Source organism: Salvelinus sp. IW2-2015, linkage group LG4q.1:29 (genome assembly GCF_002910315.2).
Source record: "Salvelinus sp. IW2-2015 linkage group LG4q.1:29, ASM291031v2, whole genome shotgun sequence".
Classification (NCBI taxonomy): Eukaryota; Metazoa; Chordata; class Actinopteri; order Salmoniformes; family Salmonidae; genus Salvelinus; species Salvelinus sp. IW2-2015.
Genome location: NC_036842.1, coordinates 36,832,295 through 36,850,295, shown reverse-complemented (window position 1 = coordinate 36,850,295; position 18,001 = coordinate 36,832,295). Strand labels below are relative to the sequence as shown.

The window sequence follows — 18,001 nt, the reverse complement described above, 5'->3', positions numbered from 1 at the left end:
ACGTCCGTAGCTTTTTTTGTCCTTAGAAAATGTTGGAGTTCCTTTTTAGTTGCTGGATGTTTCCATTCATGGAAACTAACATTGTCACAGTCCACAGAAATGTGTTTGTTTTGTTAGAGTTTCGCTGAGAGGAAGTAGAAAGGTGCAAGGTTCTCTGGGTTAATAATGGAATAGTGTCTTATAACTTCCTCTGAGTTCACCACACGCGGCTATGGCCTCTATGACAGGGACAGTGCATTTAGCTGAGTCACCACAGCGGCTATAGGCCTCTACGACAGGGACAGTGCATTTAGCTGAGTTCACCCCACAGCGGCTATAGGCCTCTAGGACATGGACAGTGCATTTAGCTGAAGTTCACCACAGCGGCTATAGCGCCTCTATGACAGGGACAGTGCATTTAGCTGAGTTCACCACAGCGGCTATAGGCCTCTACGACAGGGACAGTGCATTTAGCTTGAGTTCGACCACAGGGCTATAGGCCTCTAGGACTATGGAAGTGCATTTAGCTGAGTCAGCATTTTAGCTGAGCTTCACCACAGCGGCTATAGGCCTCTTATGACAGGGAAGCTGCGCATTTAGCTGAGTTCACCACAGCGGCTATAGCCTCTACGACAGGGACAGTGCATTTAGCTGAGTTCACCACAGCGGCTATAGGCCTCTACGACAGGGACAGTGCATTTAGCTCTGTTTGAGATGCAGGAAGTAAGCAGTATGATGTGACCATAAACAGCAGTGGGACCAAAGATGTTATCATGGGGAGTGCTAAGCAAGATGCTGCACTAGTTAACTGGTACAGATACTTTTGAGCATGTCCAGGGGAGTTACATGCTTCCCTCGAGCAACGTGATAGCCGCTTGACAACAAATGCTGACGAGATTAGCATCTTGTTTTTTTACTCTTTTTGTTTGGGTTGAGAGTTGCCCCGCTTCTTATGGTAGCGTCATATCGCTGAATCTAATCTATTTCTTCTTGGTAGAGGAACAATATACTAATCCAAGCAATTCAGGCCAGGTTTCAGTACCCTTGTGGAACCAGCCTGATCGCAGCATTCTCCATTTTGATTCACTTCACTATCACATCAGTCAGGCCTTCCTCCAATAGATTGGCGTTTGGAACGAGTTAGCAAATGACCGGTCCAATCCGCATCCTTTCAGAACCAATGGGTGGGTTTTAGGACAAAATCACAGGTGGCCAAACACTGCTTTGAATTAGGCCGTCCTCTGATTGGTTGAAGGTGATCCAATTGCAGATGAGGTGGTTTTGAAAAATGCTCCTCTTTAAAGGGAGACTCAGACCATAGAGGATGATAGAGGCCTCTAGTGGCCAAAAGGCCGTGTTAGCATGGGCAGTGCCCTTGAGGGCTTCCACGATTTTTAATGTAGTAAACTGGATGGGACTTCCAACTTCATTGACTCATCCCTCCTGGTGACCCTGTTGGAGTCATGTTCAACCTTGGTCATCAGGAGGGATCAGCCAATAGTGAAGAAAAATTGACTACTTCAAAATGGAGATGCTATACTAGCGCAGATACAAAGATGAGTCCTCTATCTATCTCTATGGCTCAAACCATTTCAATGAGGAGGAATGCCAGATGGATATGTGCTGTGAAATATAATGGCTAAGGTTTCCCACAGGCTAGTTTGAATTTCAGTCTTCTTCTGCTAAGTTAAGGCTAAGACTTGACTTTTGTCCCAAGTCAAAGTTTCCATGATTGTCTCTGTTTGTCCCCGACTTCCTCAGGAGTACGAAGACCAATGGCAGCGAGGACCCGTCGGATAACCGGGATGGCAAGGAGACATCGGAGAGCCAGGAGGCCACCGACGTCTTCAGCTCGCAGTTCGAGAGCATCCTGGAGTCAGACCGTTTCCGTAGCACCCTTTACAGCAGCCTGGACTCTCTGGATGCCCTGTCTTCCTCGGCTGACGACGAGGCGGACTCAGGCTTCACTTTCGACATGCCCCTTACTCCCATGATCCAGCAACGCCTCAAGGAGACGGGCCACTTCGTGGAGTTATTGCCCAACACGGGGCGCCAGGGGGAGCGCCAGGAGCTACTCAGCGTCACGACCACGGGGAAGGGCGGGAAAGCCGCCCTGGAAGTGACGTCGTCCTACCTAGAGGAGGTGGTAGCAAGTGGGGACCCCGCTTTCAGCGGCCAATCAGATAAACATTCCAGCGGACCCCTGGCCAATGGGGTGGAGCGGGACCCAAAGGACTGGCTGCACGGCTGCCTGAGGTAGGAAAGAATAGACTTTATTATTGTGGCTGAATAACAACAGGCTCACTGTACTGTTAGGCCTATACTCTCATAGAGAATTTGTTATAGGTTGTGGCACTTCTTACACTGGCACTGAACAGAAGGTTTAAGGTGATTTATTCTGCATAAACTTATAGAAAGAGGGGTGTGTGTGTGTGTGTGTGTGTGTGTGTGTGTGTGTGTGTGTGTGTGAGAGAGGTAAAACAACATGCTTCCTTACATAAGGCAACACAAACTAGTGACATGGGTTGACAACTAGAAACAACTACATGTCTCAACAACCTGTTCATCTATTTTACCTTTGACCTCCTCCAGGGACACCAGGTCCTGTAGTTGTAGGTTGGCTGAGGAATGAAATATATTCCTCGTTCTAATGCTCAGGTCTGTTAGCATTTAACAAGATTGAGATCTGAGCTTGTATGATTTTTTCATTCCGAGCTAGAAGAGAGGACAAATAAAATGGCCTTATAAATAAGAATGTATCAGTGTTTGAGCCTGCGTGTTGCTAGTGATGTCCACCTGGCAGCACTGTAGAGATCACAATGGTGAGTTAGTTTTGTCACAAATCAGAGATGTCTAAGGGCTGCATGATACACAGTCAAGAGCCTTCAGTGTAGAGCTTGAGGCTTGCACATACGTAGTACCACCATAGTCAAATACAGAGAATCAACTATTTTCTGGCGTCAAAGGAAAAACAAGCTTTGTGTTGGTAATAAAACCCCAATACGCAGCTTGAGTTTCCTGACAAGGTTCTCTACATGGGTGGTGAAGCTCAACTTCTCATCCACCCAAACTCCCAGATATTTGTACATTTTGTCTTGCTCTATATAATGTTCCTCCAAGGTGTTTATGAGGTTGTGCCTGCACCAATCTTACCCAGTTCCTGCTTCACAGTGCCTGCCAATCTTACCCTGTTCCTGCTTCACAGTGCCTGCCAATCTTACCCTGTTCATGCTTGCACAGTGCTGCCAATCTTACCTGTTCCTGCTGTCACAGTGCCTGCAATCTTACCCTGTTCCTGCTTCACAGTGCTGCCAATTTACCTGTTCCTGCTTCACAGTGCCTGCCAATCTTACCCTGTTCCTGTTCACAGTGCTGCAATCTTACCTGTCTCTTACAGTGCTGCCAATCTTACCCTGTTCCTGCTTCACAGTGCCTGCCAATTCTTACCCTGTTCCTGCTTCACAGTGCCTGCCAATCTTACCATTTCCTGCTCACATGCCTGCCAATCTTACCCTGTTCCTGCTTCACAGTGCCTGCCAATCTTAACCTGTTCCTGCTTCACAGTTGCCTGCCAATCTTACCCTGTTCCTACTTCACAGTGCCTGCCAATCTTATACCTTTCCTGCTTCACAGTGCCTGCCAATCTTACCAGTTCCTGCTTCACAGTGCCTGCAATCTTACCCTGTTCCTGTTTTATTACTATGGTAATGCTGCCCTCTGCAGGACATATCCTTCTGTTGCAGTATTCCATGGGGGATAATGATACTAGTGGCCACTGCCTTGGTCAATTTAAACTCCAATAAGGAATTGTTATGAATCAATATCTCCATTATTCAATCGGTATCTATGATTACAGTTTTGTTTTGATATGATTACAGCTAGGTGTTAAGAACATGCTCGTGTCTCTTAATATACAGACATAGCTAGTTGTTAAGACACATCCTCAGTGTCTCTTAATATACAGACATAGCTAGGTGTTAAGAAACATGCCTCAGTGTCTCTTAATTACAGACATAGCTAGGTGTTAAGAAACATGCCTCAGTGTCTCTTAATATACAGAATAGCTAGGTGTTAAGAAACATGCCTCAGTGTCTCTTAATTAACATAGCTATGTGTTAAGACATGCTCAGTGTCTCTTATATACAGACAAGCTAGGTGTTAAGAAACATGCCTCAGTGTCTCTTAATTCAGACATAGCTTAGGTGTTAAGAATGCTCATGTCTCTAATATACAGACATAGCTAGGTGTTAAGAAACATGCCTCAGTGTCTCTTAATATACAGACATAGCTAGGTGTTAAGAAACATGCCTCAGTGTCTCTTAATATACAGACATAGCTAGTGTTAAGAACCATGCTCAGTGTCTTAATATACAGACATAGCTAGTGTTAAAAATCCTCAGTGTCTCTAATTACAGACATAGCTAGGTGTTAAGAACATGCCTCAGTGTCTCTTATATACAGACATAGCTAGGTGTTAAGAAACATGCCTCAGTGTCTCTTAATATACAGACATAGCTAGGTGTTAAGAAACATGCCTCAGTGTATTTATGAACAGACATAGCTAGGTGTTAAGAAACATGCCTCAGTGTCTCTTAATATACAGACATAGCTAGGTGTTAAGAAACATGCTCAGTGTCTCTTAATATACAGACATAGCTAGGTGTTAAGAAACATGCTCAGTGTCTCTTAATATACAGCATAGCTAAGGTGTTAAGAAACATGCCTCAGTGTCTCTTAATATACAGACATAGCTAGTGTTTGCATATCTTTCTTCCACTCCAGAGACACTTAAAGAGCAGTTTGTAAATCCATCACCGTAATATAGGCTTTATAATTGGTTTTGCAGGAGCCATTAGGGTCAGGCCATTAGTGTCATTTTAATACATTATTGTTCAAGCACAGTGTACGTGGCACAAACAAAAACATCTGGAAGGCACAGATTGAATTGGTACAACCCACCAGCTCAGTCCAATAACTTGCTATTGTTCTTTGTGCTTTGTGGTAAAGCATTCTTTTGTGAATCCTAATTTGGCCATAATCAAATAATGTCTTGTTGTTCTATACCTTGACTTTTTAGGTGCTCTCAGAATCGACATTTAGTCTAGGCCTACTGTACCTCCGCGAGTCAAAACATAGTCAACTTTGTTCCTGTACTTTTTAAAGCTAACAGACAATAAAAACCAAAACTGTAAGAGCACAACTTACATTGGAAACAGCTTTTAGGATTTGAGGTCTGAATTCCTGGGCATATTACTGAGCAGGAGGCATGGAGGCTGCAGACATTTCCTTCTTTTCACAACAGAAATGTGAAAGCTCACAGTAAATCCTCCGCTGCATGGGTGGGGTGCAGCAGGGGTAAAATGTATGCTCCCTTAGATTATTTTCTTTGAAAAGGAATATACTATTTCAAATAGGCTGGCACGGTAATTGTATAATCGTGTAACTGCCGATTTTATAGATGAAGACTGTCATGAAAGTAAAATAACTGTCATAACCGCTTTTTGTGTTGAACAAACAGCTGACCAAAGACTCTGGTTGGGCATTTGTGCGGTTTAGTCCATTTCCATGGTAACACAAACTCTTTACAACGTGATGAAACTTGTTGTCGGTGTTGTAGCAAATTAGTCTTTGGTTGCCTAGGAACCCCCCCCCTCCCTGCAGCAGCAGCACATGCCTCAGGAGAGGAGAAAATAAATAAATAGAAAAATGTACGGTGACCGCGGCCATTTGGCTGACAAAACCTTAATCTGAAATTCCATGACCGTCACAGCCCTAACTTCAAAAGCTCCTCAAGCCAAGTGGTCTCTGCCCCGACATTTGAAAGGAAAGCTTCATCCCGGCTTTGATGTTTATCATCGACCTTTGATAGGAACTGACTCGCATCATGTCAAAGTGCAAGGATGGATAAGAGTAATGGGTCAAATGAATTTATACAACCATCTACCCTTGAAAAAGGTCAAATGAGCATTGAATTGTAAATCATTTTTCTTCCTAACACTTGGCAATAATCTATCTTAATTTCGATTCATTCAGAATTTTATCCGATGGCTCCAATTTGCATCCAATTTGTAGTGAGCTTTTTGTAAAAGATTTCTTCTGAAACACAGCCTATTTAATATGTGTCTCCAAACACTGCAGCTATTATATTCCAATCGGAAAATGAATTTGGCATTCAATATGTTACGTCACTGCAGTACATCATCAGAGGTTAGGTATCTGTGTTGTGAGCAGAGGCTCATACTGTAGCCTACTATTTCCAGCGTGTGTGTGCAACTGACATCCCCCTGCAAAGACATTTTTTTCTCATTTTACCACCAAGCCAGGTTAGAGGATATTAAGCAGCAGTGTTATTTATAGCCTGAGTAGAACAGCAGACACAAGCCCCGCGGAGCCCCGACTCTCACACTCATACGGTGAAGGACATAAATACCCCCCCCCCCCACACACACACCCACACACACACACCCTGCCTGCCACCACCCGAGCAGCCAGCACAATCCCACTCCTTCCTTCATTCATGCTTCCTTGAGGAGTGGCCTCAGCACACGGTCAGGGCTCAGGCCCCTTCAGCAGATGGGGAGGGAGGCAGGAAGCAAGGCTCATTTCCAGCTGGATATCACAGGGAGCACCATGATGGACTAAACTCGTGTCCTCTTGCCGGCTCCCTGCCGCACGCATGCAGACAGACACACACACACACACACACACACACATACATACATACACAGACAGACAGACACACTCCAGCCAGTCGGGCCCAGAGCTTTCGGCTTCAAATGAATAAGCAGAATTGAGGCTTTCTACCTGTGTTGTCCTAGCAGCAGCAGCAGCAGCAGCCGAGGGCAAGAAACAGCAGTGCTCTTGTCTCCATGTAGGTCAAAGCACAGAGCGCTAAGGGACCCGGCCGCCGGTCACATGGCGCAGGCTAAAGCTAAAGAGTTTCATTCTTAGGGACTTTTCTCCTCTTCCTCCTCCCCCTCTTCTCCTGCTGGTGAGGCCGGCTTCCTATGGGCTCCTTTGTATCGGCCTGTTTCTCCCAGCCAGGCCCAGCCGACGCCGCTGATGCAACTGAAAGCGACTCCATCCAGTAAGTGGCGACCTTCAGCAATGCATGACATTCTGCCTTATCGTCATGACGATGGCTGCTCCTAGCCTTTCTTTCATAGGCTGTCGGCTTGGAGAGTGCAGCCAAGCGGTTTGCTCTCCTCTCCTGCTGTTTAACGTGTGCTGTGTGCTCTGCAGTGTGGCTTGTAGAAACAGTTGCCGGTTTACTCCTCTCTCTCTCTCTCTTTCCCTCTCTCTCCAGCAAAGGTTGTTAACGGGAGGCTTTGCTTTGCCGTATTAATTTTGTTGTCCTTTTCGCCCTCGCTCTCTCCTTCTCCCAGGAAGTGGGTGGTTCCTGTACCACCAGGAAAGAGAGCAGGAGTATGGCAGGAATAGTAATGTACTATTCAATGTCATGCTAAATGGAAAGCCAGTTGAGATATTAGGCTCATTTGAATATTTGCTGTCTGGGTTGAGAAAATATAGCGCCTCTGGGCATTTGTGTCAAGTCTGCAACTGTTTAATGTGCAGCCCACTAACTCATCCAGAACCGAAATGCAAAAGGCCATTCAAATGATTGTGTTTTAAAAAGACATGCCGTTTACTTTGTACACACAAGATAGACAATTGACAGCGGTACATGTACATGTCATATCAGTGACCATTGAGTCACAAGCGGAAATGGAAAGGACTAATCTCCCATAAGACTTTAATACTCAGTTTCATTGCATTGAATTGTTAAAACCTTCATCCTTCCTGCACGTGTAGTTCTCTACAACCAATTTGGTGTTGTGGGGAGAGTTTCATGCAACCTGCAGATCGAAATGTAGCAAGGCTGGGAAAAAAGCAACTTTAGTGTAAAAACATATATTTTTTTTTACAGTTGATATTTGCAGTTAAGATGTGAGTTCAAATCTAATTTTATTGGTCACATACACATGGTTAGCAGATGTTATTGCGAGTGTAGCAAAATGCTTATGCTTCTAGATCTGACAGTACAGCAGTATCTAACAGGTAACATCTAAAAACTCCACAACATAACCTAATACACACAATCTAGTAAAGGAATGGGATGAGAATATATATGTATCAAATATATGGATGAGCAGTGACATAAGATAAGATGCAATAGATAGTAATGAATAGATAGTGAAGGGTATACAGTATACATTCGTGGCCAAAAGTTTTGAGAATGACAAATTATTATTCAACAAAGTTAGCTGCTTCAGTGTCTTTAGATATTTTTGTCAGATTTTACTATGGAATACTGAAGTATAATTACAAGCATTTCATAAGTGTCAAAGGCTTTTATTGACAATTACATGAAGTTGATGCAAAGAGTAATATTTGCAGTGTTGACCCTTCTTTTTCAAGACCTCTGCAATCCGCCCTGGCATGCTGTCAATTAACTTCTGGGCCACATCCTGACTGATGGCAGCCCATTCTTGCATAATCAATGCTTGGAGTTTGTCAGAATTTGTAGGTTTTTGTTTGTCCACCCGCCTCTTGAGGATTGACCACAAGTTCTCAATGGGATTAAGGTCTGGGGAGTTTCCTGGCCACGGACCCAGAATATCAATGTTTTGGCAAGGTGGCAAGGGGCTCCATCATGCTGGAAATTGCATTGTTCGTTACCAAACTGTTCCTGGATGGTTGGGAGAAGTTGCTCTCGGAGGATGTGTTGGTACCATTCTTTATTCATGGCTGTGTTTTTAGGCAAAATTGTGAGTGAGCCCACTCCCTTGGCTGAGAAGCAACCCCACATATGAATGGTCTCAGGATGCTTTACTATTGGCATGACACAGGACTGATGGTAGCGCTCACCTTGTCTTCTCCGGACAAGCTTTTTTCCGAATGCCCCAAACAATCGGAAAGGGGATTCATCAGAGAAAATGACTTTACCCCAGTCCTCAGCAGTCCAATCCCTGTACCTTTTGTATGAATATCAATCTATCCCTGATGTTTTTCCTGGATAAAATTGGCTTCTTTGCTGCCCTTCTTGTCAAAAAGCCATCCTCCAAAAGTCTTCACCTCACTGTGCATGCAGATGCACTCACACCTGCCTGCTGCCTTTCCTGAGCAAGCTCTGTACTGGTTGTGCCCCGATCCTGCAGCTGAATCAACTTTAGGAGACGGTCCTGGTGCTTGCTGGACTTTCTTGGGTGCCCTGAAGCCTTCTTCACAACAATTGAACCGCTCTCCTTGAAGTTCTTGATGATCCGATAAATGTTTGATTTAGGTGCAATGTTATTGGCAGCAATATCATTGCCTGTGAAGCCCTTTTTGTGCAAAGCAAAGATGACGGCACGTGCTTCCTTGCAGGTAACCATGGTTGACAGAGGAAGAACAATGATTCCAAGCACCACCCTCCTTTTGAAGCTTCCAGTCTGTTATTTGAACTCAATCAGCATGACAGCGTGATCTCCAGCCCTTTCCTCGTCAACACTCATACCTGTGTTAATGAGAGAATCACTGACATGATGTCAGCTGGTCCTTTTGTGGCAGGGCTGAAATGCAGTGGAACTGTTTTTTGGGGATTCAGTTCATTTGCATGGCAAAGAGGGACTTTGCAATTAATTGCAATTCATCTGATCACTCTTCATAACATTCTGGAGTATATGCAAATTGCCATCCTACAAACTGAGGCAGCAGACTTTGTGAAAATTTATATTTGTGTCATTCTCATAACTTTTGGCCACGACTGTACAGTATATACATATGAGATGAGTAATGCGAGATATGTAAACATTCTTAAAGTGGCATTATTAAAGTGACTATTGTTCCATTTATTAAAGTGGCCAATGATATCAAGTCTGTAGGTAGGCAGCACCCACGATCCCTGTTCACCCACGACTGCGTGGCCATGCACACCTCCAACTCAATCATCAAGCTTGCAGGCACTCTGTGCTAGTGGTGTCTGTTTAACAATCTGATGGCTTGAGATTGAAAAACAGCTTCTATCTCTCTGTCCCAGCTTTGATGCACCTGTACTGACCTCACCTTCTGGATGGAAGCTGGGTGAACCGGTAGTGGCTCGGGTGGTTATTGTCCTTGATTATCTTTTTTGCCTTCCTGTGTCATCGGGTGCTGTAGGTGTCCTGGAGGGCAGGTAGTTTGCCCCCGGTGATGCGTTGTGCAGACCCGGCCACCCTCTGGAGAGCCCTGCGGTTGTGGGCGTACAGTTGCCGTTCCAGGCGGTGATACAGCCCGACAGGATGCTCTCAATTGTGCACCTGTAAAGGTTAGTGAGGGTTTTCGGTGACACTACAATTGTTTTAGCCTCCTGAGGTTGAAGAGGCGCTGTTGCACCTTTTTCACCACATTGTCTGAGTGTGTGTAACATTGCAGTTTGTCAGTGATATGTACACCGAGGAACTTAAAACTTTCCGCCTTCTCCACTGCTATCCCTTCGAAGTGAATAGGAGGGTGCACCTGTTGCCATTTCCTGAAGTCCATCTCTTTTGTTTTGCTGACATTGAGTGAGAGGTTATTTTCCTGACACCACACTCCGAAGGCCCTCACCTCCTCCCTCTAGGCCGTCTCGTCGTTGTTGGTAATCAACCCTACCACTGTATTGTCGCCTGCAAGCTTGATGATTGAGTTGGAGGTGTGCATGGCCACGCAGTCGTGGGTGAACAGGGATTACAGGAGAGGGCTGAGAACGCACCCTTGTGGGGCCCCAGTGTTGAGGATCAGCGGATTGGAGATGTTTCCTACCTTCACCACCTGGGGGCGGTCAGGAAGTCCAGGACCCAGTTGCACAGGGCGGGGTTGAGACCCAGGGTCTCGAGCTTAATGCGTTCTTACATAGGTGTTCCTCTTGTCTAGATGGGATTGTGCAGTGTGATGGCGATTGCATCGTCTGTGGACCTGTTGGGGCGGTAAGCAAATTGGAGTGGGTCTAGGGTAACAGGTAGGGTGGAGGTAATAGTCTCTCAAAGCACTTCATAATGACAGAAGTGAGTTCTACGGGGCGATAGTCATGTAGTTCAGTTAGCTTTCTTGGGAACAGGAACAATGGTGACCATTGAACAATGGTGACTTGAAGCATGTGGGGACAGCAGACTGGGATAGGGATTGATTGAATATGTCCGTAACCACACCAGCCAGCTGGTCTGCGCATGCTCTGAAGATGCGGCTAGGGATGCCGTCTGGACCGGCAGCCTTGCGAGGGTTAACATGTTTAAATATTTGACTCACGTTGGCCACGGAGAAGGAGAGCCCACAGTCTCTGGTAGCAGGCCGTGTCGGTGGCACTGTATTGTCCTCAAAGCGCGCAAAGAAGTTGTTTAATTTGTCTGGGAGCAAGATGTCGATATCCGCAACGGGGCTGGTTTTCTTTTTGTAATCTGTGATTGTCTGTAGACCCCGCCACATACATCTCGTGTTTAAGCCGTTGAATTGCGACTCCACTTTGTCTCTGTACTGACGCTTTTCTTGTTTGATTGCCCCACGGAGGGAATAACTACACTGTTTGTATTCGGCCATGTTTCCAGTCACCTTGCCATGATTATATGCGGTGGTACATGCTTTCAGTTTTGCGTGAATGCTGCCATCAATCCACAGTTTCTGGTTCGGGAAGGTTTTAATAGTCACAGTGGGTACAACATCTTCTATACACTTCCTTATATACTCGCTCACCGAGTCAGCGTATACGTCAATGTTATTGTCTGAGGCTACCCAGAACATATCCCAGTCCACGTGATCGATGCAATCTTGAAGCATGGAATCCATTTGGCAGACCAGCATTGGATAGACCTAAGCACGGGCGTTTCCTGTTTTAGTTTGTGCCTATAGGATGGGAGCAACAAGATGTAGTCATGGTCAGATTTGCCAAAAGGAGGGCGGGGGAGGGCCTTGTATGCATCGCGGAGGTTAGAGTTGCAATGGTTGAGTTTTACTCGCTCGTATACTGCAATCGATATGCTGATAGAATTCAGTTAGCCTTGTTCTCAGATTAGCTTTGTTAAAATCCCCAGCTACAATAAATAAATCAGGATATATGGTTTCCAGTTTGCATAAGGTCCAGTGAAGTTCCTTTTTTGGCCGTCTTGGTATCCGCTTGAGGGGGGATATACACGGCTGTGACGACAACCGAGGAGAGTTCTCTTGGGAGATAATACGGTTGGCATTTGATTGTGAGGAATTTTAGGTCAGTTAAACAAAAGGACTTGAGTTCCTGTATGTTGTTACAATTACACCATGAGTCGTTAATTATGAATGATGTTTGTTCCTGTCGGCGCGATACACTGGAAATCCCGTTGGCTGTACGGACTCTGACAGCATGTCCTCAGCTAGCCATGTCTCCGTGAAACCGAGTATGTTATAATCCCGGATATCTCTTTGGAAAGCAACTATTGCCCTAATTTTCGTCGACTTTGTTAACTAGGGACTGGACATTAGCGAGTAATATACTCGGAAGCGGTGGGTGGTGTGTGCGCATCCGAAGCCTCACTAGAAGACCGCTCCGGCACCCTCTCCTACGACGGCGTTGTTTTGGGTCGGCCTCTGGTATCAGTTTAAATGACCAGGGAGGTGCAGACTAAGGATCTGCTTTGGGAAAGTCATATTCCTGGTCGTAGTGCTGGTAAGTTTGGTATCTTATTAGTATCCCCATTAGCTGTTGCAAAAGCAGCAGCTATTCTTCCTGGGGTCCACACAAAACATGAAACGTAATACAGAATGACATAATACAGAACATCATTAGACAAGAAAAGCTCAAGGACAGAACTACATACATTTTAAAAAGGCACACGTAGCCTACATATCAATGCATACACACAAACTATCTAGGTCAAATAGGGGAGAGGCATTGTGCCACCAGGTGTTGCTTTTATCTGTTTTTTGAAACCAGTTTTTTTATTTTATTTTACCGTTATTTTACCAGGTAAGTTGACTGAGAACACGTTCTCATTTGCAGCAACGACCTGGGGAATAGTTACAGGGGAGAGGAGGGGGATGAATGAGCCAATTGTAAAGGTTTGCTGTTTATTTGAGCAATATGAGATGGAAGGAAGTTCCATGCAATAAGGGCTCTATATAATACTGTACGTTTTCTTGAATGTGTTCTGGATTTGGGACTATGAAAAGACCCCTGGTGGCATGTCTGGTGGGATACGTGTGTGTGTGTCAGAGCTGTGTGTAAGTTGACTATGCAAACAATTTGGGATTTTCAACAGATTGTTTCTTATTAAAAGAAGTGATGGAAACTGGCAGATGATACTTCCTCCTCGCTGTTGATAAGACTGGGCTAAAAATCACGCCTTTACATTGCATCAATTGGAAATATGACGAGCCAGATTGGTCAATGAAGTTGTTCTTTACTGACTTTGAATTGCTTTACATTGAATCTACTGAGGTCAATCTACCTTTTTAAAAGGCAGAATAAGGAGATTTTTCTTGTGAAGAGCCACGCTGGCAAGTTATATGATTTGAAGTTTCTTTAACCATTGGCATTTTACTCCAATATTGGATGTTGAAATTGTATATTTACTGCATGTTGTTATTTGGAGCAGGTTGGCGTGTCATGCATGTGAGTACTGAATACTGCACATTTCTATATTTGGATTTAGGCCTAATCCTGTAGCTCTCTGTGGATTTACAGTTGAAGTATGAAGTTTACATAGTGAAATACATTTAAACTCAGTTTTTCACAATTTCTGACATTTAATCAGAGTAAAAATTCCCTGTCTAAGGTCAGTTAGGATCAGCACTTTATTTTAAGAATGTGAAATGTCAGAATAATAATAGAGAATGACTGACTTATTTCGGCTATTATTTCTTTCATCACATTCCCAGGGGGTCAGAAGTTTACATACACTCACTTAGTTTTTGGTAGCATTGCCTTTAAATTGTTTAACTTGGGTCAAATGTTTCGGGTAGCCTTCCACAAGCTTCCCACAATAARTTGGGTGAATTTTGGCCCATTCCTCCTGACAGAGCTGCTGTAACTGAGTCAAGTTTGTCGGCCTCCTTGCTTGCACACGCCTTTTCAGTTCTGCCCACAAATTTTCTATAGGATTGAGGTCAGGTCTTTGTGATGGCCACTCCAATACCTTGACTTTGTTGTCCTTAAGCCATTTTGCCACAACTTTGGAAGTATGCTTGGGGTCATTGTCCATTTGGAAGACCCATTTGCGACCAAGCTTTAACTTCCTAACTGATGTCTTGAGATGTTTCTTCAATATATCCACAATATATCTGTCTCCTTCCTGAGCGTTATGACTGCTGCGTGGTCCTATGGTGTTTATACTTGCGTACTATTGTTTGTATAGATGAACGTGGTACCTTGAGGCGTTTGGAAATTGCTCCCAAGGATGAACCAGACTTGTGGGCTACAAATTTTTTTCTGAGGTCTTGGCTGATTTATTTCGATTTTCCCATAATGTCAAGCAAAGAGGCACTGAGTTTGAAGGTAGGCCTTGAAATACATCCACAGGTACACCTCCAATTGACTCGAATTATGTCAATTAGCCTATTGGAAGCTTCTAAAGCCATGACATAATTTTCTGTAATTTTCCAAGCTGTTTAAAGTCACAGTCAACTTAGTGTATGTAAACCTCTGACCCACTGGAATTGTGATTAAAATCTGTCTGTAAACAATTGTTGGAAAAATGACTTGTGTCATGCACAAGGTAGATATCCTAACCGACTTGCCAAAACTATAGTTTGTTAACAAGAAATGTGTGGAGTGGTTGAAAAACGAGTTTTAATGACTCCAACCTAAGTGTATGTAAACTCCCGACTTCAACTGTAAGTAATATACTTGATGATTGCAGTTTACTTCCCTCAGGGGTAGCCTGGATCAGACTCACCATTGTGTCACCCTTTAATCATGATGAGGAATGTTCCTCAATACTCTGTGCTGTTTATTGTACAGAATAATATTAAAACACTATTTTACACATTTTGAGGACTAGCCTGATATATGCAAGTCTATCAGTGGACACATTTGGAGGATTATTGCTATGAGGAACTGCATGCTTTAGAAGTGAAGATATGTCTATGTCAGAAGTTCTATGTCCAGTGGGCTTTCTTCTGGCCTGGCCATGGGCCATGTGAATCATAGATGCTGACTGACTGACTGACTGACTAAACAGGTCCCTCAGTGGTGACTGACTGACTGACAGGTCCCTCGTGGTGACTGACTGACTGACAGGTCCCTCAGTGGTGACTGACTGACTGACTGACTGACAGGTCCCTCAGTGGTGACTGACTGACTGACTGACTGACAGCGCTTCCCTCGAAGTGGTTAAACTGATGGATGACAAAGCTCCTCGTGGGGTTTTGGTACGGACTTAATAGGTCCCTGTCCCGGTGATTGACTGGACACCGTCCTCTCAACGTGTGCGGCGTGACTGGACTCTTTGGACTGGACAGGTATCGCCTCAGTGTGTTTGACTGACTGACCTGGACAGAGGTCTCCCTCAGAGTGATGCGTGATTGACGACTGACAGCTGTCCCTCAGTGGTGAGCTGGACTTTGACTGACAGGTCGCCGCGTGACGTGATGGTACTGTACTGACAGGTCCCTCAGTGGTGGACTTGGACTGACTGACAGTCCCTCAGTAGTGTGATGACTGACTGACAGTCCCCAGTAGAACGTGAAACTGACTGATGGACAGGGTGGATTTCATTTCTTTCCTCAGTGCGAGATGGCGTTGAGGCACTGACTGACTCCTTGACAGGGGTTCCCCTAGTCGAGGAGTTGGACTTGGACGTACGGACAGGTCCCCGCTCAGTGGCTGGACCCACGCCTGGACTGGACTGACACGGGAGTTCCCCTCAGTGAATATCTTAGTGAAACTGATCTGACTCCGAAGGGATTCCCTCAGTCGGTGATAGCTGACTGACTGACAGGGGTCCCTCGTGGTGGAATAGTGGTTATGCTGACTGGACAGGTCCGCTCAGTGAGTTTTTGGACTGACTGACAGAGTGTCTCTGGAGTGGTGGATAACTTAAAGGAAAAATCGTGGCACATCCTGGGACTGAAACAGGTCCCCCTCTGTGAAGTGGTATGGTATGGAGATTCGCGCTATGATGGAAAGTTGAGCTGTGACTGAAAAATGACAGGTCTCCTCAGTGCCGCGCGTGTTGACTGGCTGATCGAGGTCCCTCAAAGATGATTGACTGACTGACAGGGTCCCTAAAAGTGTGTTTGTTTGCTGCGTTGATGAACTGACAGGCTCCCTCAGTTAGGGGTTTGCTTGGTTTGACACTGACTGACAGGGTTCCCCACCAGTGATGCTGACTGATGACAGGGGGGGGGGGATCCTCAGGCGGAGGCGTGTTTTTGGTGACCTTGACTAACATCCCTCAGGGGTGACTGACTGGACCCGTTCCTCAGCGCTGTAAGGTGAAAAACGGGACCAACTGACCGGTCCTTCAGTGGGACCTTGACCTGATTGATAGCAGACGTTCTCAGCCCAAGGGGATGGGTAGAAAGAGGGTGGGTGTGACTGACTGACAGGTCCCTCAGGGGTGACTGACTAACAGGTCCCTCAGGGGTGACTGACTGACCGGTTCCTCAGCGGTGACCAACTGACCGGTCCCTCAGTGGGGACTGACTGATTGACTAGCAGGTTCCTCAGGGGTGACTGACTGATCACTCAGTGGTGACTGACTGACTGACTAATAGGTCCCTCAGTGGTGACTGACTAACCAGTCCCGCAGCGGTGACTGACTGACTGACCGGTCCCTCGGCGGGGACCGACTGACTGACCGTTCCCTCGGCGGGGACCGATTGACCAGTCCCTCGGCGGGGACCGACTGACTGACCGGTCCCTCGGCGGTGACTGACTGACCGACTGACCGGTTCCTTGGCGGGGACCGACTGACTGACAGTTCCCTCGGCAGCGGTGACTGACTGACCGGTCCCTCAGCGGTGACTGACTGACTGGTTCCCCAGGGGTGACTGACTGACTGATAAACAGGTCCCCCAGTGGTGACTGGCTAACTGACTAATAGGTCCCTCAGTGGTGACTGACTAACTGACTGACTAATAGGTCCCTCAGTGGTGACTGACTGACTAACAGGTCCCTCAGGGGTGACTGACTTTCTAATTAGCAGGTCCCTCAGTGGTGACTGACTGACTAACTAACTAGCAGGTCCCTCAGGGGTGACTGACTGACTATCTAGCAGTTCCCTCAGGGGTGACTGACTAACAGGTCCCTCATTGGTGACTGACTGATGACTGACTAACCGGTCCCCCAGTGGTGACTGACTAACAGGTCCCTAAGGGGTGACTGACTGACAAACTAGCAGGTCCCTCAGTGGTGACTGACTAATAGGTCCCTCAGTGTTGACTGACTGATAAACAGGTCCCTCGTGGTGACTGACCTACTGATAAACAGGTCCCTCTGTGGTGACAGTCTGACTCGGACTAACAAGTCCTTCGATGTTGTTGTCATAGATCTCTCTGTCTCACCCTCGCCCCAGAGAGTCAGCATCACTCAAGCCCTCTATATCTAAACGCTGTTTCAGGCGCTGCTCCAGAATCTCCCATAAGTGTTCAATTAGGTTGAGATCTGTTGTCTGAGACGACCATGGCATATGGGTTACATCTTTTTCATGCTCTTCAAACCATTCAGTGACCACTTGTGGATGGGGGCATTGTCATCCTATGGGGGCACTAAGCATGGGATGTTAATTGCTTAATTAACTCAGGAACCGCACCTGTGTGGAAGCACCTGCTATCAATATACTTGATATCCCTCATTTACTAATGCTAAGCGATTTAACAGAAATTTCGGTAATCGTTTTTTTAAACAACTAATTGATGATGTTTGTTAAATTATTTGAATTCCATTTTGTTCCTTTTTTTCTGTGAGGTTGCTCGATCGACTTCCCGAGCTGACAAGGTAAAAATCTGCCGTTCTGCCCTGAAAATCAAATCAAATTTTATTAGTCACATACACATGGTTAGCAGATGTTAATGCGAGTGTAGCGAAATGCTAGTGCTTCTAGTTCCGACAATGCAG

General features: G+C 45.6%; 1 protein-coding gene across 5 annotated transcripts in view; it reads left to right on the top strand.

Moving 5' to 3' along the window:
- Positions 1–18,001, top strand: part of psd3l (pleckstrin and Sec7 domain containing 3, like) — a 144,810-nt gene that overhangs the window by 19,865 nt on the left and 106,944 nt on the right. For 4 of the 5 annotated variants that reach the window (XM_023984628.1, XM_023984627.2, XM_070442883.1 and 1 more), the window contains exon 4: positions 1,741–2,235. In XM_023984628.1, coding sequence (XP_023840396.1) covers positions 1,741–2,235 — 495 coding nt within the window. Of the gene's footprint in view, positions 1–1,740; positions 2,236–6,983; positions 7,067–18,001 lie in introns of those variants that run through there. The other variant, XM_023984630.2, reaches the window with a different exon arrangement.